The sequence below is a fragment of the Topomyia yanbarensis genome, chromosome 3 (genome assembly GCF_030247195.1).
Source record: "Topomyia yanbarensis strain Yona2022 chromosome 3, ASM3024719v1, whole genome shotgun sequence".
Classification (NCBI taxonomy): domain Eukaryota; kingdom Metazoa; phylum Arthropoda; class Insecta; order Diptera; family Culicidae; genus Topomyia; species Topomyia yanbarensis.
This window is the reverse complement of record NC_080672.1, coordinates 201,412,251-201,439,763: the sequence shown is the minus strand read 5'-3', so window position 1 is coordinate 201,439,763 and position 27,513 is coordinate 201,412,251. Positions and strand designations below refer to the sequence as shown.

Sequence of the window (27,513 nt, the reverse complement as noted above, 5' to 3'; positions counted from 1 at the left end):
GCTGAACATTTCTACGATTTGCTGGTAGACAGAAAACAAAGGTTAACAGAGCATGGTCCTATCCTCCAGAACTCAGTCTTCGGCTGGATCATTTCTGGAATAGTCGATGGAGAGTCGACCAGACTTCCAAGAGTGTTTCACATTTCCAATGTCGTAAAAGAAGAGCCAACTAGCGAAATCCAAGAGCAGTTGGCAAGGTTTTGGGAGCTAGAGTCGTGTCATATGAAAAGCATGCTGTCGATTGAGGAGACTGAATGCGAAGAGCACTTTAACGAAACTATATTTCGTGACGAGACAGGACGATTCGTTTTCAGTTTGCCGAAGAAGAAGGCCGTGTTGTGTCAGCTTGGGGAGTCACGTTCAATTGCAATGAAACGATACTTGGGACTAGAGAGGTGTCTTGAAGCAAACGATGAATTAAGAAAAATGTACACTGAATTCATACATGAATATATGTCGATGGGACACATGGTTGAAGTGTCCGAGGAAGCAAACGAGTTCCAAACGTACTAAATGCCCCATCATGCTGTTTTCAAACCAGACAGCACTACAACAAAACTGCGTGTCGTTTTTGATGCCTCGTGTGCCACGTCTACTGGTGTTTCCCTCAATAATGCCCTGATGGCTGGTCCTGTTGTCCAGGAGGACTTATTTAACATAATTCTGCGATTTCGGGGACATATGTTTGCGGTAGTAGCAGATGTCGCCAAAATGTACAGGATGGTAGATATGCAACAAGCAGATCAAGATCTACAAAGAGTTCTGTGGCGAGTTTCACCAAACGAACCATTAAGGAGTTATAGGCTGACTACGGTAACCTACGGAACTGCATCGGCACCGTATTTAGCTACGAAATGTCTGCAAACGTTAGCAGCAACCGGAAACCGCTCTTATCCAGTAGGGGCAAAAACTGTCGAGAAAGACTTTTATGTTGACGATATGTTGTCCAGTGCCGAGTCAGTCGAAAAGGCGCAAGAATTTATATCGGAAACGAGTGAGCTGATAAGTTCTGCAGGATTTCTTCTGAAAAAGTGGAGAAGCAACCAAGAGATGGTTTTGGAAAATGTTCCTTTCCATTTACGAGACAACGACGACATACAAGAGTTGGATTCGTCAAGTGCATCAGTAAAAACTTTGGGATTGTTATGGGAATCAACCAGTGACAATTTCCGTTTCAATATGCCAAAATGGAGCAGCGGTTCAATTATAACTAAGCGAAGTGTGTTATCGGATACCGCTCGCATCTTCGATCCACTAGGTTTGGTGGGGCCAGTAATAATTCTCGCTAAGGTATTCCTGCAAGAGTTATGGAAAGAACAAATTGAATGGGATGATCCATTATCACCCAAGCTGCAGGAATACTGGCTAGAGTTCAGGAGAAATATGATTAGTCTTGAATCCATCACTGTACCGCGATGGATTGGTTCTGGCCCGAAATGCTTAGATGTTGAGCTGCACGAATTTTGCGACGCTTCTGAAAAGACATATGGAGCATGTTTCTACGTGAGGAGTGTATGGGACAACGGAACTATCGCAGTACGCTTATTGACATCGAAGTCCAAAGTAGCTCCTTTGGAAGATTTGAAACGAAAAAAGAAGAGGCAGTCAATTTTTCGGCTTGAGCTTTCTTCAGCCTTGCTAATAAGCCATCTTTACGAGAAGGTAAAAGGCCATCTTCCTTTAGTCTCGAAAGCATACTTCTGGACTGATTCAATGATTGTAAAGTGTTGGCTGCAGTCATCTCCATCTCGCTGGCAACCCTTTGTGGCCAATCGAGTGTCCGAGATCCAAAACGTTACAAAAGGGAGTGTTTGGAATCATGTATCCGGAGTAGAGAATCCTGCAGATCTAATTTCACGAGGCATGATACCAGCTCAGCTATGCTATTCGACGTTGTGATGGTGTGGGTCATTTTGGTTGCGCCAAGAACGGTCTGAATGGCCGCAAAGTAGCCATGAATCACCAGAAGACATAAACGCAGCTCTTGTGGAGAAAAAAGCCTCAATATTGTGTTCTGTTCAGACTCTGTCACCCAGTGAAATTTTTACGTTGCGATCGTCGTTACTGGCTCTGATTCGTCTTGTTGTTCTTATTCGACGTTTCGCTCACAACGCTAGACGAGTCAACAGGGAAAACAGGACAACTGGATTCATCCCCCATGCAGAATTGGAAGAAGCTATAATAGAATTGATAACACTGGCGCAGAACGAATGTTTTCCTTCAGAGATGGCTATTCTTAAGAAAGGAGGTCAGCGGGTTGATTCCTCCCGCCTCATCGGGAAAAAACCCTACGTTAATTAACGGTATAATCCATGTTGGCGGTCGGTTGCGACATGCGCCTTTATCTACTGGAAGAAAACACCCGATTATACTGGATGATCGACACCCTCTCACCACACTGATTGTCCGTCATTACCACCACAAATACTTTCACGCGGGTCAACAGCTTTTGATTTCAAATATACGAGAGCGTTTCTGGCCATTGAATATTCGACGAGTAGCACGGCAGGTAATACATAGCTGTGTGCCATGTTTCCGAAGTAAACAAAAGGTACAAGATCAGTTGATGACCGATTTACCGGAGGAGAGAGTGAACCCAGCTCCACCATTCCTGAAAGTGGGTTTGGACTATTGCGGTCCGTTCTTTATGTCGTACCCTGGGCGTAAGTCTCGGCCGGTAAAATGCTATGTAGCACTATTTGTGTGTTTGGTGACTAAAGCGGTACATTTGGAGATAGTAGCGGATCTTACAACCCATTGAAGCGATTCGTGGCACGTAGGTCGAAACCATCATTGATAAGTTTGGCATCACTGCTGTACTAAGTCGCGCTCATCAACAGAGTTGAATGTTTTTTAATTATTTTTCGGTTGTTTTGTGCGCCGCGATATCTTTGATCGTTGTTTGTTTACTGTTTTCCGTGTGTCGTCGTGTTTTCATGTTGAAGTTTTCGGGATTCGCGAGTGGATTTTTGAAAAAATCGTGATCCGAAATTTTGGTATTCTGTGGCTATATTTTTCACTTGTCATCATCACTGCCGGCACGCCCGATTTCTCTGTCCGAAGCGACATCTGCTGGTTAATAGCAACACATCTCGCCTCGAGTAGTGCTCAACCGGCATTGCGTACAAGTTGGCAAGTGCTCGATTCTGCTCAACATATATCGCGTGCAAGTACAAGACACGAATTTTGCATACCCGCTAGGCGTTATTCCATTTCTCGGAAGCATGGTTTGCACTAGCTGCTCGAAAGTCGTTAATGACTCTGACCGCATCATCTGTCGTGGGTACTGCGGAAACTCGTTCCATATGATATGTGTTAAAGTAGATTATGATATTAGAGAAGTCTTAGGAATCCATCCACGAAACTTATTTTGGATGTGTAACGGCTGCGCTGACCTGTTTTCAAGCGACAACTTCCGTAAAATGTCTTCACGTTGTTACGAGAATCCAATTCCCGACGACAATTCTCTAAAATCCTTAAAGGACGACATTGCTGATTTGAAAAACGTCGTAAAAGCTCTCTCGGTAAAAGTTGAGTCGAAACCGTTATCTCCAACCGTAAATACGCCTTGGAATAGGACTGCTGGATATAATCCAGTTCCAAATACACCTAAGCGCAAGCGTGAAGATGACCAGCTAAAAACCAAAATCGCTAATATTCGTGGAGCTAAGGCTGCGTTTGAAACGATAAAAACAGTCTCACCACCTGAGGAGCTGTTATGGGTCTACTTGTCAGCATTTGACCCCAGTACGACAGATGATGAAGTTTCGACCCTAGTGAAAGAATGCCTGGGCGAGGATATACAACCAAGGATAGTTCGTCTAGTTCCTAAGGACAAGGATGTCACATCTCTGAGCTATATGACATTTAAGATCGGCGTTCGTAAATCTTATAGGGATAAGGCCCTCTCCAAACAAACCTGGCCAGAAAACATTTACTTTAGGGAATTTGTGAATAACTCAACAAGTCAACGACCAATTATCAGGATTGCAGCAGAGAGGAATTCATCTGGTGGTGCTCTGTAGCTCAACGCTATACCGGAAAATCTCTTTCTAACTTCATTTTCCTCGGCAATCAACATACCTGATGAATCGGAGACTTCTTCTGTGTCAGGTAAAGCCAAGGAGGGTATATGTCCTTCCGAAGCAATTATAGATTCTGCACACACTCAAAACAAATCTCAATTGCAGTCTGTCTACAAACACAATTCGTTTGATTCTACCATCATTGCAAACCTGCCTGGCAAACAACTTCAATGTCTAAGTGGAAAGTTAGACCGCATCGCTTCTGCTCGCTCAGAACGCCTCCCACTACAGACTGCTGCTGAACACAACAGTTTAGACGCCGTCACCGAAGATTATCTGCACAGCAGTCGACTGAAATTTCACCCTTCTGACTCGGTCGTGCTCTCTAACGATTTGAACCAACTAAATGAAGGTGCACTTTGTTTGTCGCTGCCATCGCCGGGACGCCCGTTATACAGCACTACGGAAGCCCCCAAGCGCTCCGACGCAGTCGCGCTACCAGCCAGCGACCCGCTTAGTCGTCCCGGCCCTGCGTTTGGAGGTCGTGAGGGGGTCTTCCGAACTCCCTTCTCAGGCGAGTATTTTGCTTTATATGACAGTTCGCTTTCTGAAAACCACTCGGTTTCTAGCGTTCCATCACCAAGACCACATCTACAAAATCACGCTGCGCTGCCATCACCGGGACGCCCGTTATACAGTACTACGGAAGCCCCCGAGCGCTCCGACGCAGTCGCGCTACCAGGCAGCGACCCGCTTAGTCGTCCCGGTCCTGCGGTCGGAGGTCGTGAGGGGGTCTTCCGAACTCCCTTCTCAGGCGAGTATTTTGCTTTACATGACAGTTCGCTTTCTGAAAACCTCTTGGTTCATAGCATGCCGTTGCGTACAACTCCAGCTTTCCTGTCCGTCTACTACCAGAACGTTCGTGGAATGAGAACAAAAACGCAGGCTTTCTTGTTTGGCTCACTTCCTGCGACTATCACATTATCGTTCTCACCGAAACCTGGTTACGTGATGATATATTAAACACCCAGCTAACGACGAACTACACAATCTACCGATGCGATCGCAACTCTTCTACCAGTCATCTACGTCGCGGAGGTGGTGTTCTCATAGCGATAAAGAAACATCTAACTGGGACTATTCTAAAAATGCCTGGATGTGAATGTTTGGAGCAAGTTGTGGTACGCGTTTCAATGCCAGGTCGATCGTTATATATTTGTTGCATTTATCTAAGGCCGAACAGTGATCCTGACTTGTACAATGTTCACTTTTCTGCAGTCCAAAGCATCCTGGACAAATGAAATAGGCGCGACAATGTACTTGTTGTAGGTGATTATAATCTTCCTAATCTTCGGTGGATTTTTGATGACGATTATAAGTGCTACCTTCCTGAAAATGCAACCACGGAACAAGAGACGGCCACCACAGAAACTTTGGTCGCTGGTGGATTGTATCAAATCTGCTCTGTTAGCAACGTGAATGGACGAACCCTCGACTTAGCTTTCGTCAATGACACGGACGTGTTCGAACTGATTGAGCCTCCCACATCTATACTGAAGGTTGACCCTCACCATAAACCCTTCGTTTTAAGACTTGATATGCGTTCTGATGACGGTGAAGCTTTTGATACAATAAACGACGACTTCAACTTTGACTTTACTCGATGCAACTTCGATGAAGTCTCAATGGCCATTGGTGCACTCAATATATGAGATTCTTCGCCGTAATGTTCCTACAAAACGTCTCAGAAAAAAATCAGAATATCAATTTCCGTGGTGGAACGCTGAGCTTGGTCGCCTACGCAACGTACTCCGAAAACACCGAGAGCGATATTTACATCATAGGACCGACGACAATAAAACTATTCTTCGTCAAACTGAACTGCAATATGAAACAGCCCGGAACAGTGCATTCGGAGAATATCTGAACCAAGTTCAGCGCAGCCTTCGAAATAATCCTTCGATATTCTGGACATTTATAAACAGCAGAAAACGTTCAGTGGGTGTACCAGAAAATGTCTATCTTCGAGACAAAAAATCACAGTCCGCTGCCGAGTCGGCGAACCTTTTTGCGGATCACTTCCGAGATGTATTTTCCAGCCCTCCTGTCTATCCATCGCAACAGTACCTTGAAACATTGCCAACGCATAATATCAACCTTCCTCTTCCTAACGTAAATGATTCTGATGTAGCGAGCGCTCTGTCCAGCGTTGATTCTTTGAAAGGGCCTGGTCCGGATTGCTTGCCTCCTGTGTTTATAAAGAATTGTGCCCGAGCACTTTCTGCACCAATAAGTATTATTTTTCAGCGTTCAATCTCGGAAAATATTTTTCCAATGGCATGGAAAGAAGCTGCTATAGTTCCTATTCATAAGGCTGGAGATAGGCACAATGTTGAAAACTACAGAGGAATCTCGCTGCTGAACTGTCTAGCTAAAGTTCTGGAAAAGTTTGTGTACGCTGCTTCTTCCAACATAATCGACGAACAACACGGATTTATGAAAAAACGCTCCGCCACTTCGAACTTGATGACGTTCACGAGCCTTCTAGTTCCAGCTGTAGAGATGCGTCAACAAGTGGACGCTATATATTTTGATTTCGCAAAAGCATTCGACAAGGTGCCCCACAACATTGCTGTTTTGAAGCTGGAGCGACTAGGTTTTCCTGAGTGGGTTACCAGATGGCTGCATTCTTACCTCTCACAACGATCTGCCTTCGTTAGAATTGGCACTATATGCTCAAGCGCATTCGTAACACCAAACGGTGTGCCTAGTCACCTAGGGCCACTGATCTTTCTCTTATTCATGAACGACCTCTGCACCCGCATCAACTCTGAAAAACTGCTCTATGCTGATGATCTAAAAATCTTTCGTTCAATTGCTTCAGCACTCGATTCTGCTGTGCTCCAAGACGATATAGCCAATATAGAAGAATGGTGTTTGCTGAACGGTATGCAGATCAACATTGATAAATGTAAGATGATAAGTTTCGGACGCTCGGCAAATATAAGGCGTTGCGAATATACTCTTCGAGCCTGTGTCATCGAGCGGGTGGATTCTATCCGTGACCTGGGAGTGTTATTCGACAGAAAACTTCGTTTCGCCGACCACATCACTGCAACAACGGCGAAGGCTTTTGCAACATTGGGTTTTCTAAAACGTAACGCTGTCGATTTTGTGGATTTCTACGTACTGAAATCTTTATACTGCGCACTGGTCCGGAGCACTTTGGAGTATGCTGTACAAGTATGGGCGCCATACAACGCCGTTCAAAGTAGCCGACTGGAGCGCGTTCAGAGAAGTTTTGTACGATTTGCTCTCAGAAAGTTGCCTTGGAATGACCCTATCCGTCTTCCGCCGTATAATAATAGATGCATGTTGCTAGATTTGCCAACGCTGGAGTCTCGCCGCACGTCCTTGCAAAGAATGTTCATTTTCGATATGTTGTCGAACAATATTGACTGTCCCGACATTCTCTCAAGGATTCATTTATTTGTTCCCCTCGTGATATAAGGAATCGTCCGCTTCTGTGGATTCTCAGGCACCGCACAGCATATTGCCAGAACAATCCACTAGACAGATGTAGCAGATTCAACGAAACTGTCTTAGTTTATGACTTCCATACCACTAAATCTAATTATAAGTTAGCAATTAGAAATTTTCAACATTGACACTAGCAATAGAATTAAGTGTAATCTGTACGATATATATATATATATATATATATATATATATATATATATATATATATATATATATATATATATATATATATATATATATATATATATATATATATATATATATATATATATATATATATATATATATATATATATATATATATATATATATATATATATATATATATATATATATATATATATATATATATATATATATATATATATATATATATCGTACAGATTACACTTAATTCTATTGCTAGTGTCAATGTTGAAAATTTCTAATTGCTAACTTATAATTAGATTTAGTGGTATGGAAGTCATAAACTAAGACAGTTTCGTTGAATCTGCTACATCTGTCTAGTGGATTGTTCTGGCAATATGCTGTGCGGTGCCTGAGAATCCACAGAAGCGGACGATTCCTTATATCACGAGGGGAACAAATAAATGAATCCTTGAGAGAATGTCGGGACAGTCAATATTGTTCGACAACATATCGAAAATGAACATTCTTTGCAAGGACGTGCGGCGAGACTCCAGCGTTGGCAAATCTACCAACATGCATCTATTATTATACGGCGGAAGACGGATAGGGTCATTCCAAGGCAACTTTCTGAGAGCAAATCGTACAAAACTTCTCTGAACGCGCTCCAGTCGGCTACTTTGAACGGCGTTGTATGGCGCCCATACTTGTACAGCATACTCCAAAGTGCTCCGGACCAGTGCGCAGTATAAAGATTTCAGTACGTAGAAATCCACAAAATCGACAGCGTTACGTTTTAGAAAACCCAATGTTGCAAAAGCCTTCGCCGTTGTTGCAGTGATGTGGTCGGCGAAACGAAGTTTTCTGTCGAATAACACTCCCAGGTCACGGATAGAATCCACCCGCTCGATGACACAGGCTTGAAGAGTATATTCGCAACGCCTTATATTTGCCGAGCGTCCGAAACTTATCATCTTACATTTATCAATGTTGATCTGCATACCGTTCAGCAAACACCATTCTTCTATATTGGCTATATCGTCTTGGAGCACAGCAGAATCGAGTGCTGAAGCAATTGAACGAAAGATTTTTAGATCATCAGCATAGAGCAGTTTTTCAGAGTTGATGCGGGTGCAGAGGTCGTTCATGAATAAGAGAAAGATCAGTGGCCCTAGGTGACTTCCTTGAGGCACACCGTTTGGTGTTACGAATGCGCTTGAGCATATAGTGCCAATTCTAACGAAGGCAGATCGTTGTGAGAGGTAAGAATGCAGCCATCTGGTAACCCACTCAGGAAAACCTAGTCGCTCCAGCTTCAAAACAGCAATGTTGTGGGGCACCTTGTCGAATGCTTTTGCGAAATCAAAATATATAGCGTCCACTTGTTGACGCATCTCTACAGCTGGAACTAGAAGGCTCGTGAACGTCATCAAGTTCGAAGTGGCGGAGCGTTTTTTCATAAATCCGTGTTGTCGTTCGTCGATTATGTTGGAAGAAGCAGCGTACACAAACTTTTCCAGAACTTTAGCTAGACAGTTCAGCAGCGAGATTCCTCTGTAGTTTTCAACATTGTGCCTATCTCCAGCCTTATGAATAGGAACTATAGCAGCTTCTTTCCATGCCATTGGAAAAATATTTTCCGAGATTGAACGCTGAAAAATAATACTTATTGGTGCAGAAAGTGCTCGGGCACAATTCTTTATAAACACAGGAGGCAAGCAATCCGGACCAGGCCCTTTCAAAGAATCAACGCTGGACAGAGCGCTCGCTACATCAGAATCATTTACGTTAGGAAGAGGAAGGTTGATATTATGCGTTGGCAATGTTTCAAGGTACTGTTGCGATGGATAGACAGGAGGGCTGGAAAATACATCTCGGAAGTGATCCGCAAAAAGGTTCGCCGACTCGGCAGCGGACTGTGATTTTTTGTCTCGAAGATAGACATTTTCTGGTACACCCACTGAACGTTTTCTGCTGTTTATAAATGTCCAGAATATCGAAGGATTATTTCGAAGGCTGCGCTGAACTTGGTTCAGATATTCTCCGAATGCACTGTTCCGGGCTGTTTCATATTGCAGTTCAGTTTGACGAAGAATAGTTTTATTGTCGTCGGTCCTATGATGTAAATATCGCTCTCGGTGTTTTCGGAGTACGTTGCGTAGGCGACCAAGCTCAGCGTTCCACCACGGAAATTGATATTCTGATTTTTTTCTGAGACGTTTTGTAGGAACATTACGGCGAAGAATCTCATATATTGAGTGCACCAATGGCCATTGAGACTTCATCGAAGTTGCATCGAGTAAAGTCAAAGTTGAAGTCGTCGTTTATTGTATCAAAAGCTTCACCGTCATCAGAACGCATATCAAGTCTTAAAACGAAGGGTTTATGGTGAGGGTCAACCTTCAGTATAGATGTGGGAGGCTCAATCAGTTCGAACACGTCCGTGTCATTGACGAAAGCTAAGTCGAGGGTTCGTCCATTCACGTTGCTAACAGAGCAGATTTGATACAATCCACCAGCGACCAAAGTTTCTGTGGTGGCCGTCTCTTGTTCCGTGGTTGCATTTTCAGGAAGGTAGCACTTATAATCGTCATCAAAAATCCACCGAAGATTAGGAAGATTATAATCACCTACAACAAGTACATTGTCGCGCCTATTTCATTTGTCCAGGATGCTTTGGACTGCAGAAAAGTGAACATTGTACAAGTCAGGATCACTGTTCGGCCTTAGATAAATGCAACAAATATATAACGATCGACCTGGCATTGAAACGCGTACCACAACTTGCTCCAAACATTCACATCCAGGCATTTTTAGAATAGTCCCAGTTAGATGTTTCTTTATCGCTATGAGAACACCACCTCCGCGACGTAGATGACTGGTAGAAGAGTTGCGATCGCATCGGTAGATTGTGTAGTTCGTCGTTAGCTGGGTGTTTAATATATCATCACGTAACCAGGTTTCGGTGAGAACGATAATGTGATAGTCGCAGGAAGTGAGCCAAACAAGAAAGCCTGCGTTTTTGTTCTCATTCCACGAACGTTCTGGTAGTAGACGGACAGGAAAGCTGGAGTTGTACGCAACGGCATGCTATGAACCAAGAGGTTTTCAGAAAGCGAACTGTCATGTAAAGCAAAATACTCGCCTGAGAAGGGAGTTCGGAAGACCCCCTCACGACCTCCGACCGCAGGACCGGGACGACTAAGCGGGTCGCTGCCTGGTAGCGCGACTGCGTCGGAGCGCTCGGGGGCTTCCGTAGTACTGTATAACGGGCGTCCCGGTGATGGCAGCGCAGCGTGATTTTGTAGATGTGGTCTTGGTGATGGAACGCTAGAAACCGAGTGGTTTTCAGAAAGCGAACTGTCATATAAAGCAAAATACTCGCCTGAGAAGGGAGTTCGGAAGACCCCCTCACGACCTCCAAACGCAGGGCCGGGACGACTAAGCGGGTCGCTGGCTGGTAGCGCGACTGCGTCGGAGCGCTTGGGGGCTTCCGTAGTGCTGTATAACGGGCGTCCCGGCGATGGCAGCGACAAACAAAGTGCACCTTCATTTAGTTGATTCAAATCGTTAGAGAGCACGACCGGGTCAGAAGGGTGAAATTTCAGTCGACTGCTGTGCAGATAATCTTCGGTGACGGCGTCTAAACTGTTGTGTTCAGCAGCAGTCTGTAGTGGGAGGCGTTCTGAGCGAGCAGAAGCGATGCGGTCTAACTTTCCACTTAGACATTGAAGTTGTTTGCCAGGCAGGTTTGCAATGATGGTAGAATCAAACGAATTGTGTTTGTAGACAGACTGCAATTGAGATTTGTTTTGAGTGTGTGCAGAATCTATAATTGCTTCGGAAGGACATATACCCTCCTTGGCTTTACCTGACACAGAAGAAGTCTCCGATTCATCAGGTATGTTGATTGCCGAGGAAAATGAAGTTAGAAAGAGATTTTCCGGTATAGCGTTGAGCTACAGAGCACCACCAGATGAATTCCTCTCTGCTGCAATCCTGATAATTGGTCGTTGACTTGTTGAGTTATTCACAAATTCCCTAAAGTAAATGTTTTCTGGCCAGGTTTGTTTGGAGAGGGCCTTATCCCTATAAGATTTACGAACGCCGATCTTAAATGTCATATAGCTCAGAGATGTGACATCCTTGTCCTTAGGAACTAGACGAACTATCCTTGGTTGTATATCCTCGCCCAGGCATTCTTTCACTAGGGTCGAAACTTCATCATCCGTCGTACTGGGGTCAAATGCTGACAAGTAGACCCATAACAGCTCCTCAGGTGGTGAGACTGTTTTTATCGTTTCAAACGCAGCCTTAGCTAATAGATGCATGTTGCTAGATTTGCCAACGCTGGAGTCTCGCCGCACGTCCTTGCAAAGAATGTTCATTTTCGATATGTTGTCGAACAATATTGACTGTCCCGACATTCTCTCAAGGATTCATTTATTTGTTCCCCTCGTGATATAAGGAATCGTCCGCTTCTGTGGATTCTCAGGCACCGCACAGCATATTGCCAGAACAATCCACTAGACAGATGTAGCAGATTCAACGAAACTGTCTTAGTTTATGACTTCCATACCACTAAATCTAATTATAAGTTAGCAATTAGAAATTTTCAACATTGACACTAGCTATAGAATTAAGTGTAATCTGTACGATATATATATATATATATATATATATATATATATATATATATATATATATATATATATATATATATATATATATATATATATATATATATATATATATATATATATATATATATATATATATATATATATATATATATATATATATATATATATATATATATATATATATATATATATATATATATATATATATATATATATATATATATATATATATATATATATATATATATATATATATATATATATATATATATATATATATATATATATATATATATATATATATATATATATATATATATATATCGAAGATGTAATAAATAAATAAATAATGTGTAATAACGCCAAAACGTTTGTCGGAGCTAGAAAAGAACTTGATGAACTTGCAAGCCTGTTCAGTGCACAACAATTTCAGGAATCTGTGATGAAGGAGGCGATGATTGAGAGTATTGAATTCAACTTCATCCCTGCAAGAACCCCGAACTTTGGTGGTTTGTGGGAGGCGGCAGTAAAATCATCCAAAAGCCATTTCAAAAAAAAAAACGATTGGAACCAATACGTTAATTTGCGATGAACTTACTACCGTAGTGGTACAAATTGAGGCGTGCTTGAATTCTCGACCATTGACAGCACTGAGCAGTGACCCAAATGATCTGGAGGTTTTGACACCGGGCCACTTTCTCGTCCAACGGCCGCTAACCGCCATCGCTGAACCGAATCTTGAGATGATTAAGGAGAACAGACTATCGGCATGGCAAAGGTCCCAAGACTTCGTGCAGAAGATCTGGAAGAAGTGGTCAACGCAGTATCTTTCGGACTTGCATAATCGAACAAAGTGGACCAGACAACGCGACAATTTACAAGTAGGAATGATGGTTCTACTGAAAGAGGAGAACCTGCCTCCTTTACGATGGCAAATGGGTCGTGTGATGGAAGTGCGCACTGGGGACGACGGCAAGGTTCGCGTCGCCGCAGTTCAAGCTAAGGATGGAATATATGTGAGAGGAATCTCCAAGATTTGTATCATACCAATCAGAGACAACGAACCATCGTTACAAGGGGAGAAATAGAGTCTCCTCCAACGGGGCGTTTCGGACGCCGGCGGGGGTTGGAAGACCCCCGCGCACCAGTTAAGTCTTTATGTATTTTATTTTGAGCAAAAAGTAATATGATTTCTTTTTTGCCAGGACTGTTGTCCCTTGCCCCTTGGACCCCGGTCCGGATCTGCTGTTCCCTGTCATTTTAAGGTCCGTATCGCATCCTACAGAAACGTCAATCATGGTTCACACCCACAGCTTCGAGTTACTTGCGGTCTAGTGTAGCATGCTGGACTCTAGACTCGGCGTGTGTAATGCCGTGGAGACTGAGAGTATCCACATGCCAAAAAGGAAAGTAATGCTATCTCATTTGAATTGTCAGGTCACATGCTCCTTACAATCGGGTGTCATACGTCTCACATCCGTTTACAATCAACGAACCCATCAACATGTCCAGCCCTTATGACACATTGCATCCGCCAATTTTTCTTATTACCCTGCGTGTCAGACAATCGTCGTGGAAGTAAGCAACCGGGCAACAATCGAAAAGGAAAAAGTCGGTACATCGTCGCATCAAGGTTAGCAAATCATCAAGCATCAGAAACTCCGTAGAATCAGAGGTTGATAAAGGCAGCAGTGGATAGTGTTGGTGCTGGAAGCACCCGCAGAGGTCGCGAACGCCTCCGCTCCAGGGAAGTCCTGTAATTGTGTGTAAATTCCGTTTAAAAAACAGCCTCTCATCATTTCTGTCGATCGATGTCAACAACCTTCGCTCTCATCACCGGGGAATCCTGGATGTTGGAGATACATGGCTGAAGCAGGTCGTATCATCGCAGCGGTAGAATCCGAAATACAGTCCACTCGAAGCAGAAACGAAATAAAACTACAGACCAGCACATGAAATTGCATCCAACAGCACTCCAGAATATAACCAACAACGATGCCGATGCAACGTTTTATCAAGTACGGCGTAAGGAACAACAATGTTACCACCGGACGGCGTTTTTATTTGTATATTGATGTTAAATTGTTAACAGTCCTAGTAGTCGTAATAGTATTAGTAGATAGATAGAAAAAATGTTGAAAGGTCTTGCAAGGCGGCCGGGATGAAGAGAAACAGAGAAAGAGTAGCTAACGCTTAAATGGTCGGTGCTACCAGGCATCCGTTCACTACAAGCATGTGAGTCGGTCGCTACTCATATGATCTATAATCAATATTATATAACCATGTTATCACTAGAATCAAATATTGATCGAGGATAAAGAATCGTATCTCGGTTGAAAGCTTGTTCGGAAATAGGTAAATGATCAGTCTCAAATAAACTCTGAATCACATCGGTTGCGTCAATTTGTACACCGTTCGTTTATATTCAATAGTGCAATAAATTACGGAGAGCGTCTGCCAAATTTATAAGTGATATCGAACCGCTTTGAGTTATTGCACCGAAAACCCAGAAGTGTTCGTTTCCTAGATCCGGTCCAAAGTTGAGTGGTGAACAATAATGAAAAATCATTACTTTTCACCATCAATCAGATACTAGTATTTCAAATATTACTTGTCTTCTTCAGTGTTCATACCAGTCCAAAGAAAATCGCTATTTTAGTCATTTGAAATTTATAGGTTGTATGTAGAGAAATTAACCCAAGCTGAGTTTCCGCATACCACGCATTCGGTCTGCTTCTTTTATTTGAGTTCAGATTTATTTAAGTATATATAGTAGAACAAAATGTTGATCGAATTTGAGCTTCCAGAGTAATTCTACCACATCAAAAATGTTCAAACATTTACGTTCTTATCATACTAGGCCACCATCGCCAAAAATTTATTTTCTTGAAGTGATAATTTATGCCTAAAGTCTATTATGCCAATCGTCCATTATGCCTAACGTGCATTATGCCTAACGTATATTATGCCTAACGTCCATTATGCCTAACGTATTTATGCCTAATGTCCATTATGCCCAACGTACGTATGCCAAACGTCCGTATGCCTAACGTATTTATGCCTAATCGGGTACAGCCAATAGAGTCAGTCCATGGTTTGAGTCCTTGAAATGAAAACTATATTATTATCAAACGGTTCATTTTCGACAAAAAAAATAAAACGAATACAGTTATAAAAATCTTTTACTTATTTCTCCTTATGCTTCTTTTGGGTTTTTGATACAAAAATAAATAATGCTGAAATATGACCTCTTTTAAAACCACCTAGATTTTTAGGTAAGGAACGATTCTACTAGATATTACAGAATTTTGAGAGATCGTATAACTTTTTTTCGTGGAATTGTTGAATGATTATATCTTGACCAGAACATGAGGAATGAGTCTTTGCAACAAAATGATAACGAAAAATCTCAAAATGATGTAAAAACTATAACAGCGCGAGTGCTCGAGTGTTAATTTAATATTAAGATTAATGTCTTCCAAATAAACTGAATTTTCACGAGAAAAAATTTAATTGTTATCATATAGTTTTCAAAATTAAAAAAGTTTAAGCCTTCAACACCGTAACTTTTTTTGAACCACGCGCAAAAATTCAGTATGATTTGGACGGTTTATACGATAATCCCCCCTTAATAGGATGTTGAAGTTCCGTATAGGCTTTAGTTTTAAACCAGTGTTAAGTCAAACTTTTATGAGGATTCCAAATTGTTTTGAGATATTCCATGCACAAATTATTATCATTATAATAGAACGTTGAGATATCGAATACGCACAGTTCTTGAAAATGTGCATATCTGTAGGGCGCTAGTGCTACCTGTGATGTCTTATTTGATGATTTTTCTGAAATTTACGTAGGAAAATTCCGAAGTGAAAGGCGATATTGATAAATTGATACCTAATTGCAGACAAATTATTTAACAAACGAACACAAACACGATCTACTATAGCAATACTTCAATTACCTGACTAAATTTATCCTGTGTATCCAAAATATCGATGAAAAGCGCCATTCGGTCATCCATGATTTGGAAACCATTTCTAGGTTGGGTTAGTAAACTTTGAACAGCTTCACGTATAGATCCTGGAGTAGTACTAGATTGAGTGTCGTCGAATGCATTGTTATGATTGTTAGCGCCATAAAAGCTTGAATTGTTTCCACTAGCATAGGCCATGTTGAACAGATTAATTTGTTCAGATGTTTGTTTCAATGCATCGGAACATTTTTTCAAATATTCCACAGAATCCGCACTTTTCGCATTCATTGCAAGAAGATGAAATTTGTCCAGTATCTGATCCACTGTTTTTGAAGTTTTAGCAATATTCAGTGATAATTTTTCCTTATTCTCAGTGTCAAATGAAAAGTATTTTTGATTTTTTTTGTTGACATCATCACAACTATTAGTACCGGTTGTCAAACTATTATCAACTTTTTTTTCGAATTCACTATTCGTACTAACGTGTTCATAAGGCCTTTGTGTCGTACTTTCGGATGTGTTAGATTGAATATTCGAGTGTTCAGTGTCCACATGCTTTGATCTCATAGAATCCAAACATTTACGTAGCTGATCGCATGGCTTGTATGCCTCCTGTTCTACGTTCTCAATTACTGTGTTGTTTTCGATATCATTATCCCTATCGTCTTCATTGTCATTTTTTCTCAATTTTTCAGGCTCTCTCATTGAACTGCGTATACTCTCTAAAAACAACTTGAGCTGATGTGAGGGAGTGTCAGCACGTTCATTATCTGTCATTTCCGCTGGCGATGGTTGTATTCGTTGAGGTTTCGTATTGCATTCTCCTACAGTGGAGTTGTTTTGTGATGGTTGATAGTTTTGTTTCTTCAATTCTTGCAATAGTTTGGCTTGTTCCGAGAACCTTTTCACACTTTCTGTTATTGTACGCAATTGTTCTGAATACAGTTGTAGCTGTTTTTCCAAAAATATTTGATCCGGGACAGTTCCGTATGCAAATGAAACTGGTCGGATCTGTTTTCTTTCTATTGGTACTACATCTTTTCGGGTCAAATCACTCATATTGCTATACACAACACCTGGGTCCGCTGGCTGTCCGTGAAATGTAGCCGATTGACGAATTCCAATTCCGTTTGAAATTCTGTCGGTTGATGAACCAGGTTGGGTCATTCGTTTCCTAGAAACTGTCGAATGTTGACCCAAAGGTGTGTTCCGGTCCAAACTGCTAGGGCGTAAAATAGGGAGGTTATTGATTATGCCTTTATTTCCATTCTGCCGTGGAATGCTCTGCGATCGTGTTTGGGAAACTACTGGAGAAATCATAGCATTGGAATGTGCTGTAACCGGGAGGGGTTGAGTGTAGATTTCGTGGTCTTGATTAATCGATTTAATCGAGCCTACCGGTGAAGAGGAAGGTGGGTGATCTGAATGTTTTTGTACAGGATAATAAATAACATTGTATGAATGTTCTAGATTATTTTTTTCATTCCAATTTGTACATGGACATTTCACTTCGTTGTTCTTCAATCGTTGTGATTGTGGTTCGACAGCGATGCTGTAAGGTCGTCTGGGTCGCATTAAAGAACATCCACTATTCATATTTTCCGCCGTATCGCATTTTTGTTGCTGCTGATGCTGAGTAACAAATGTAGTAACGAACGGATTATTAATATGTAACGAAATGTTTTTATTATCTATTCTTAGCTCGTTACCGTCATTCAATGCAATTTTTCGATGCATTGCGAAATTTTCCAAGTGGCAATCGATGCTTACCTTGTCAATAATATTTGAGGCAGGTGAAATCTTGGGAGATACGCTAAAGACAATTGGCAACGACTATTTTTTATCCAAAATAGACGTTTGTTTGTGCTTCGTGACTGCTGAAGAGTTTTTGTCAACAAATACCTTATGGTTTCCATTTTGAATGGGCTTCGATGTCATTATTTTATCGCTTATCACTTTGCACACAAATCGACGATTCACTATAAATGTTATTCACTTTTCCTTTTTAGTAACTTGTAGTTGTAGTTTTCAATTTCTTACTATATTTTGATTACCAACGTATCTTTAGAGCTTTTCTGCGAAGTATTAAATTATCTTTATAGTATCTTTAGAGCTTTTCTGCGAAGTCTTATAGAATCACTATAATGTTTCTATAGTGACACGACACACAACATATCCGCTACAAACCCACAGAAAAAAGTCAGTGCACCAATTTTTAAGATAATTTGCACGATTTTATTCCTTACTGAAGTATTTTGGACCCGCGATGTTATTTTTGTTTTTAGAGGGTTTCTCTTACTAAGATAGATTGGTCTGAAAAATCATCGTTACAGTGCTGATAATTTGAATACATTTAGTTAAATTAGTAAACATGGGAGAAATTTGTAGTAAATGAGTAAGTTTGTGTGTTTTCATGATCTGTAACACAAACTTATGTTTTCGTTTGAATTTTAAATTCAATTCAAATATCATGTCGTTTTTGCTTTTTTTTATATATTATTTACTATTTGATTATATTGTTTTGTTTGCATTACATTTCTAATTTCGTATATTGGGTGTTCAGCCACAAGTGGTGACTTTTCATCCCTATTGTTTACATAATTCAGTTAATTATTATTCAGATATAATATGCTTTCGCAGTTAAGTATTTTTTCAGTAGGACGTTTAGAACCTACTTGTCTTGTGAATAAGAAGCTAAACAAATCTTATAAACTAACTTATAAACTATAAAGAGAGCTAATCGTTGCAATTGAAGATTGCAACGATTTTTGTCGGAAGTTGCTTATAATACTGTTCGTCATAATTTTTAATGTTTCTATGTTTGCGAGTCTGTGCAACTCATTTGTGCTAAACCAGGGAGGACGCTTCAAAATCATTCTCAGAATTTTATTCTGAATCGTTTGAAGCGATTTCTTCCTAGTAGTACAACAACTTGCCCAGATTGGCACTGCATATAGCATTGCCGGTCTAAATATTTGTTTATAAATTAATAGTTTGTTCTTTAGGCAGAGCCTAGAATTCCTATTTATAAGAGGGTATAAACATTTCATATATTTGTTGCATTTTGTTTGGATTCCTTCAATGTGATCCTTAAAAGTAAGTTTTTTATCGTAAATCAAACCCAAATATTTAACTGACCACGGTAAATTCAGACCATTAAATTTAATAATATGGTTATTATTTGGTTTAAGAGAAGAAGCTTTTGGCTTATGCGGAAACACAATCAATTGTGTTTTTGCCGCATTAGTGGAAATTGTCCATTTTTTCAGGTAGTTATTGAAAATATTCAAGCTTCGTTGCAGTCGACTGCAGATAATACGAAGACTCCTACCAGTGGCTGAGATGCTAGTAGCATAACAGAAAAGTGACTTTTTACAGCCTGTAGGTAGATTTGGAAGATCAGAGGTAACAATATTGTACAGGTGCGACGCTTGATCCTTGAGGGACGCCTGCTTTAACAGGTAGCTTATTAGATTTACAATTCTGATAAGAATCCTGTAGGGTACGGTTAGCAAAATATTTTTTAATTATCTTTGCTATGTAAATTGGAAAATTGAAATCCCATATTTTGGCAAATAATCCTTTGTGCCAAACACTGTCGAAAGCTTTTTAGATGTCTAGAAGAGCAACTCCAGTGGAATAGCCCTCTGAGATATTTGTCTTTATCGTGTTAGTTACTCTCATAAGTTGATGAGTAGTTGAATGTCCAATACGAAATCCAAACTGCTCAGGAAGAAAAATAGAATTGTCATTGTTATGTGACATCATTCTAGTTAGGATGATTTTTTCAAAAAAAATACTAATAGAAGAGAGTAAACTAATTGGTCGATAGCTAGATGCTTCTGCTAGGTTTTTATCTGGTTTCAAAATAGGAATAACCTTGGCATTTTTCATCATTCAGGGAAGTATGCTAATTCAAACCATTTGTTGAATATTTTGACCAAGTATCTCATGGTGATTTCGGGAAGGTTTTTAAGAAGAATGTTAAAAATTCCATCATAACCTGGAGCTTTCATATTTTTTAACTTTTCCATGATGGATTTGATCTCATCAAAGTTTGTTTCAACAATATCGTCTAGAGACAATACATGATTTGAAACGTTTTCAAGACTTCGGTTTCAATAGGACTCACAACGTTGAGATTAAAATTATGGACGCTTTCAAACTGATGAGCAAGTTTTTGAGCTTTTTCTTCGTTTGTAAGAAGTATGTGGCCACCTTCCTTCAAAGCTGGAATTGGTTCCCGAGGTTTCTTAAGAACCTTAAAAAGTGTCCAGAAAGGTTTAGAATTTGGCTTGATATGTTCAACCTGTTTCGCGAAATTTTCATTTCTTAAAAATGTGAATCTATGTTTAATTTCTTTTTGTAGATCCTGATAGATATATTTCATAGCAGGATCACGAGAACGTTGATATTGACATCTTCGAACATTCTTCAAGCGAATTAGAAGTTGAAGATCGTCGTCAATAATAGGAATATTAAATTTTTCCTGTGTTGTTGGTATTGATAAATTTCTAGCATCAAGCATCAATTATGGAATTACTTAAATTTTGTAATGCCGTATCAATGTCAGCTTTATTTTGTAAATCAAGGTCATGATTATAATTATTCTCAATATAAGTTTTGTACCTTTCCCAATTCGCGTTGTGATAATTAAACACTGAGCTAATGGGATTGGAAACAGCTTCGTGAGAAAGTGAAAAAGTTACTGGAAGGTGATCAGAATCAAAGTCAGCATGTGTAATCAATTTGCTACAAAAACGACTTTGATCTGTCAAAACCAAATCAATTGTTGATGGATTCCTTACAGACGAATAGCACGTAGGACCATTCGGGAGCAAAATTGAATAATAACCAGCAGAGCAATCATTAAAAAGTAGCTTACCGTTGGAATTGCTTTGAGCATTATTCCAGGCTCGGTGTTTGGCGTTAAAATCACCGATTATGAAGAATTCCCACCATTTTCTTGTAAGTTTTTGTAAGTCTCCTTTGAAGAAATTAATTTGCTCACCATTGCACTGAAAAGGCAAAAAGGCTGCAGCAATAAAAATGATACCAAGATCAGTTTCAACTTCGATATCCAAACTCTCGATCACCTTGGTGTCAAGAGACGGCGTGATGGAATGTTTGATCCTACGATTAACCGCTATTGCGATTCCTCTGCCGAATCCAACAATTCGATCAAATCGACGAATAACAAAATTAGAGTTACTCTCCAATTTAATATTTGGTTTTAAAAAAGTTTCGGTCGCAACGGCTATGTGCACATTATGTATCCTCACGAAGTTGAAAAATTCGTCTTCGCACGTTTTAAATGAACGAGCATTCCAATTTAATAAATTTAAATGATTGTTCAAAGTCATTGTTAAACTTTAATTTCATTACAATTTTATCAGAAAATTCCCACCTCGCTTAAAAAGCTTCAAACATGGAGGTAGAATTTAACATAGCAATCATCATAGGTAACATAGAGTCTTGCAGGTATTTTAATTTGTCTTCTGTAACGCTACCTAGATCTATTGGACTAAAGGAAGCGTTGGGTGCAAACGAGTTTGTAGGCGTGGTAACGGCAGCCGTTATTTTGGCCTTGTTACCAGCCACTGAAGCATAAGATGACACACCATTGTAGAATGGTGTGACAGAGGTAGAAGAAGTTGTTAATCTATTTTGAATCGGATTAACACGTTTGGACGTGTTTTCTTGAAGTGTACCTGAAGAAGTAGGTACATTTTTAATTTGTTGTTTTTGTTGTCTAGAACGAGAATGTATAATTTTTTTCTAGAACAGGACAACCCCAGAAATTGTATTTATGATTTTCGCTACAATTAGCGCATTTGAAAGTTTTTGTGGTTTTTTTACCGGACAAGTATCTTTCGTGTGCGATTTATCACCACATTTGGAATCCAGATGACAATTTTTTGTGCCGTGCCCAAAGCCTTGGCATCTATGACACTGGATCAGATTTTAAATTCTGCCCCCATGTCGTCTATAATGTTCCCACTTTACTCGCACGTGGAACATAAAAAGTGCTTTTTCAAATACTTCTCGACAAACACATGATTACGGCCTAAAAGCCAACTGTCAAAATCCACTTTGAATGGAAATTCCAGACAAACCGTTACTAGTCGAACACAGTTCACAACAGTTTATGAAAGAGAAAACTTTTCTCTTTCATTTACTACCAACATCTGTGATTGGCGTGTAACGGTTTCAGTGGCGTAGTAGCGGGGGGCTTTTGGGGACGAACCCCCCCCCCCAAATTTTGTAGAAATTTGAAAAAAATGAATATGTTAAACAAAAATGTGCCTAATATTTTAAATGAAATTCTCAAAGTTTCATTTGCAAAAGTTATCTTGTGAAAATATTTCCTTGTAGTGAAAATTGGCTGCAGACTCGACACCTACCTGTCGGCACGATGTGGAGGCTAGCTCAACCGCCGAGGACGATAACGAGCAGATCGCGGCGAAGCGAGGAGCTAGGAGCTTAATGGTTCACGAAACGGATATCGGTACCGAGAGAAACTTCGCCACATTCTGTAGTCTTTGACTGACGGCGAACATGGACTGGAGAGTGTGAGAGAAGTATCCCCAGAGAGACCACCAAGCGATTCGCTACCGCATCGGCCAATGGAATCCTGCTGCAGCACGAAGGAGGGCGGGCGGCAAGCTAAAATGGAAGACGAAAGCCTTTAACGAAAACCTTTTTGTTGAGTTACTTCGGCGAACAACGGAATCAAGTACGTTGATTCGGCTGACTGCTAACAAGAAGGATTGTGACGGCTTGTGACGTTACAATGTCATGAAAACTAGGGCCATGCAGTAGACGGCGTGCAGCTAGCTTACTGGTTGAATGAGTAACTCAGTACGCTACACGCTGCTTGTCTTAGAGCCAGAAGGCGGGCTCAGAGCGCAAGATCGGAGAGTGAGAGAAGAGTGCAAGCGACGTATCTAGAAGGTAGGGACTCTTTAAAACGGGAGATCAAGCTTAGCAAGCCAATTGCCATAAGTAGCTGTGCTGAGAAATAAACGCCAATCCCTGGGGGACGCGTACTGATTCGTCATGGCGAAAACGATGGTCCGTTGACACCAGCTGAAATATGCCCGGGTAAGTTAAAGATAATCGTTGAGGGTCTCTCCCCGAAAACTACCTGGTCACCGATACCGTACGGCGAAGAAGAAGGAGGTAACACAGTCGAGTGGCAAGTGACTAACGACGAGCTCACAGAAGCGTCGATGTGACTAAAATCAAAGAAAACCCTCGGTCCGGATGGAATACCAACCGTGGAGCTGAAAGCTGCGATCCTGGTATATCCGGACATGTTCAGGATACTACTGCTGAAGTGGTAATCCCCGAAATGAGGAAGGTGCAGAAACTGATGTTGCTGCCAAGGTCAGGGAAGTCACCGGGCCATCCAGCCTCGAATAGACCAATGCTGCAGCGTGACATAAAAGAATGAGCCAGATCATGAAGAGCTACTTCCAGAGTAGAGCACTGATGTACCAGACGAACAAATGGGCAGAAGGCAATGCGAGTCGCAGCGGGCGTTAATCAGGGCTCCATTCTCTGTCCAACACTTTGGAATGGGATGTACGATGCACTGATAATATAAATTTGTGAATATAATGAATCATGCAATGCACGAATTCATTCGTCGTTTTCTGCAACGAAGTATTTTCGTGCATTGTAAATAGTAAGTTTCGTTCATTTCATGAACAAGAATGGCCGTATGGTGAACGAAAGCTTTCGTAAATTTTACACATTTAATGTACACTGCACGAATGTTATCGTTGATAACGACATTATTTTTCGTGAATGAAATAAAATGTTTTGTTTATTTTAGTAAACGTTTGTGTATATTACGAACGATTTCTTTGGTCGCACGAAATCTTTTCGTTTATCTTAGAAAAGTTTTCGTATTTATTAGCCTCTTATTGTTTTCAGTCGATCTTTTGGGATCGATGTTTTTTTTATTTAAAAAAATCCATGTGGCCAAATCGATTTTATTGTGATACGAAGAAATGACCGCTTGATTGATGAACGAAAGTTTTCGTAAATTTTACTTATTTAGTTTACATTGCCCGAAAGTAATCGACATTATTTTTCGTGAAAGAAACGAAACGATCTTTTAGGATCGATGTTTGACAGCACCGATATTGCTCCGGCAGAGAAAAATCAAAATTATTCATACAAAATCAACGAGCAGTTCGCGACGGCTCAACTGATTCTGTACTGCTCCAGATTCTGAATCAACTGGAAGCGAAAGAGCTTCAGGAAATCTTCCTGCAACCGGCGGACACGGATACGACTACTAAATAGTCAGACAACAACAATTATCTGACGAATAGCAACAATGGCTCCATATTGTTCTTTTGACGTGGACGCTTTGACGAATGGTGCTCGTAAATATTATAAAGATATTCGTATATAACAGCGAACGACTCGTTTGCTGAATGAAGCTGTTTCGTAATAAGCTAACGAAAGTCATTTCGTGGTTTTTACGAAAAACTCGTAATAAAAAATAAGTGTTTCGATAGAACTACGAACGATTGATCATATGTACGAAAAATTCGTATATTTTATGAAAGTTGTTTGTACGAAATTAATTCCTAGCGATTTACGAATATATTCTATCTGTGTGGGGTCCTAACACTGCGGCTGCTCAGGAAAGTGAAAATCGTTGGTTTCGTGGACGATGTGTCACTAACGGTGAGACACTTGAAGAAATTGAGGTGTCGGTGACGGAGACAATAGATGCGATCGAGAGCTGGATGAACAGGTCAAGCTGCACATAGCTCACTACAAGACGGATTTGTTGTTGCACAGCAACTGCAAAGCGGTTCAGCGGATACCGATCACCATCGAAGGGCTTGTGAATGCATCGAAGCGTGCACTGAAGCAATTGGGAGTGATAATCGACGACTGATTGAGCTTTAACAACCACGTTGCTTACACATGCGAAATGTCGGGTCTTTATCTAGTGTTTCGTCATCGATACTGCAATATGGGGCTCCTGCTTGGGGTGCGGCGTGAAAACCAAGTGAAACCGCGAAAAGCTGAACAGGACGCTTCGACTGCTGGTCGTACGAGTTGCGATTACGTACCGGAGGCCGTATGCCTTGACGGCGAGATGATCCCCATATGCATTACCCTGACGGAGGATATCAAGTGCTACAATCAAAGAAACGTGAGGAAGATGATGAGAATCGATTCGATGGTGACGCAGCAGCAGGAATGGGATAATACGGAGAAAGGAAAGTGGACCTACCGGTTCATCCAAACCTGTTGACGTGGGTCAATAGAAAGCACGGAGAGATGACCTTCCACCTGAAACAGCTCCTACCGAGCCACGGCTGCTTTAGGAGTATCTTCATCGGTATGGGTACGCAACGTCAACACTGTGCCTGGAGCGTCTTTGAATGTCCGAGATTTGAAGTCTTTGAAAGTCCGAGGAGAGTCTTTGAATGTCCGAGGTTTGAAGTGACGTGCAGGGAGCTACTTAAAACGGGAAGACCGGACATCAACCCGGATAATGTAACCTACAGAATGACAAGCGACGTAGAGACGTGGAACGCAGTAAACAGAGATATGATGTAGATCAGTGATTCTCAACCTGGGGTCCGCGGGCCCCTAGGGGGCCGCGAAGTTATTGCTGGGAGTCCGCGAAGAAAAATATATTTTCCGAGTGCATATTGAAATTTCAAATCTTGTTTCCTAACAAATTGAAAATAACATATTCATAGCATATAGAATTGATGTTTATGATATCTAAGGGGTCCGTGGTACGAAAAAGGTTGAGAACCGTTGATGTAGATCATGACCATCTTACAGCGGAATGGACATCGAACAACGGTTTCGGGAGAGCAATCACCGCCAGGGAACTCTCCGCAGGTATAAGCTAGATCCACCGCCGAGGACTAGTCGAATAGACTGCAACAGAGCAGCGAGTATGGGTCGTCGAAACGCCAGCGAACCGGACGTTACGCTCCATGAGGATTCGCCAGACCGACCACGGCACCCCACCGGTTGTTCCGATAGAAAAATAGCGAAAACCAAAGAAGAATCGATATTGGGAAAACTTTTTTCGCCACTGAACTCTCCGTTAGCGTAAGCTAGATTCACCGATGGGGACTAGACTGAATAGACAGCGACGAGAAACCACTATTCGCGGGTCATCGGCGCACCAGTGCATCGGATACCCTGTTTCACCAGAATCGCCGAACTGACCTCGGCACCTAGCTGATTAGCTCGATCTCGGGAGAACTTCTCTCGCCGGGGAATTCTCTGTCGGAGTAGGTCAGGTCCATCGTCGGGGACTAGACCGAGTTGTTCGCGAACAAGTCGAGGACTGAATGGACCATCAAGGAAGTAGTGCTAAATGGCCCAAGAAGAGAACTAAATGGCTTAAAGGAGTTGCGGTGCTAAATGGCACCGGTTACGGAGTCAAAGGGCTCAAGAAGTTGTGGTACTGAAACCAAATAAGAATCGGTATCGGGAGAACTTCTTTTGTCTGAGACCTCTCCGTCAGCTTACAGTCAGATTCACCGCCGGGAACGAGACCGTGTAGACCTCGACGATACACCACCAGTCGCGCCGGGGCTCCAGCAAACCGGATGCCCTACTCTACCGGAATCGCCGAACTGACCGCAGCACCTGGCTGGTTGGCTCGAACTACTCTCACCGGGGAACTTTTCGTTGGAGTAGGCTAGATCTATCGTCGGGGACTAGACCGAGTAGTTCGCGAACCAGTCGGAAGCTCAACGAGGAAGTGGTACTGAATGGCACAAGGGAACTGAAGGGATCAGTACATTAGACTGTCTGAAGTTTGCCGCCCAGATTGTCCTCGTAGGGGAAGAGCATTTATTCTATACCAACAGCTAGCTTTCCTACTTTGACTACCCAAACCCGTTCCCTGAGTTGTTGGTTTTTGAACATTTTTTTCCTGCTCAGAATGTTTTTGGACATTTTTTTCATATATATATACAAAAAGATGGGTGGGTAATGTCAGAGACATAACCGGAGTGAAGTAGAATACACTTTAGACCGGTAAATTCTGCTCTGGAATAAGCAATTTCTATGCGATTTTGTCGACTTTAACACATTCATAGTTTATTTGGAGTATTTTTGGAATTATCAAGTTGACAATTTGCAACATTCTTTGAAAATATTGTTGAACTTTTATGAATGAAGGCACGCAAACGAGCGTTTG

The 27,513-nt window shown here is 41.2% G+C and overlaps 2 protein-coding genes across 4 annotated transcripts in view; both read right to left on the bottom strand.

Annotated features, from left to right (window-relative positions):
• Positions 1–27,513, bottom strand: part of LOC131689751 (dystrophin, isoforms A/C/F/G/H) — a 1,859,985-nt gene that overhangs the window by 414,980 nt on the left and 1,417,492 nt on the right. The window lies entirely within an intron of this gene.
• Positions 16,275–27,513, bottom strand: part of LOC131689753 (dystrophin-like) — a 250,208-nt gene continuing 238,969 nt past the window's right edge. Inside the window, exon 2 of the mRNA XM_058975049.1 lies at positions 16,275–18,382. Within this exon, the coding sequence (XP_058831032.1) occupies positions 16,275–18,044 (1,770 nt within the window). The 5' untranslated portion in view covers positions 18,045–18,382. The remainder of the gene's footprint in view (positions 18,383–27,513) is intronic.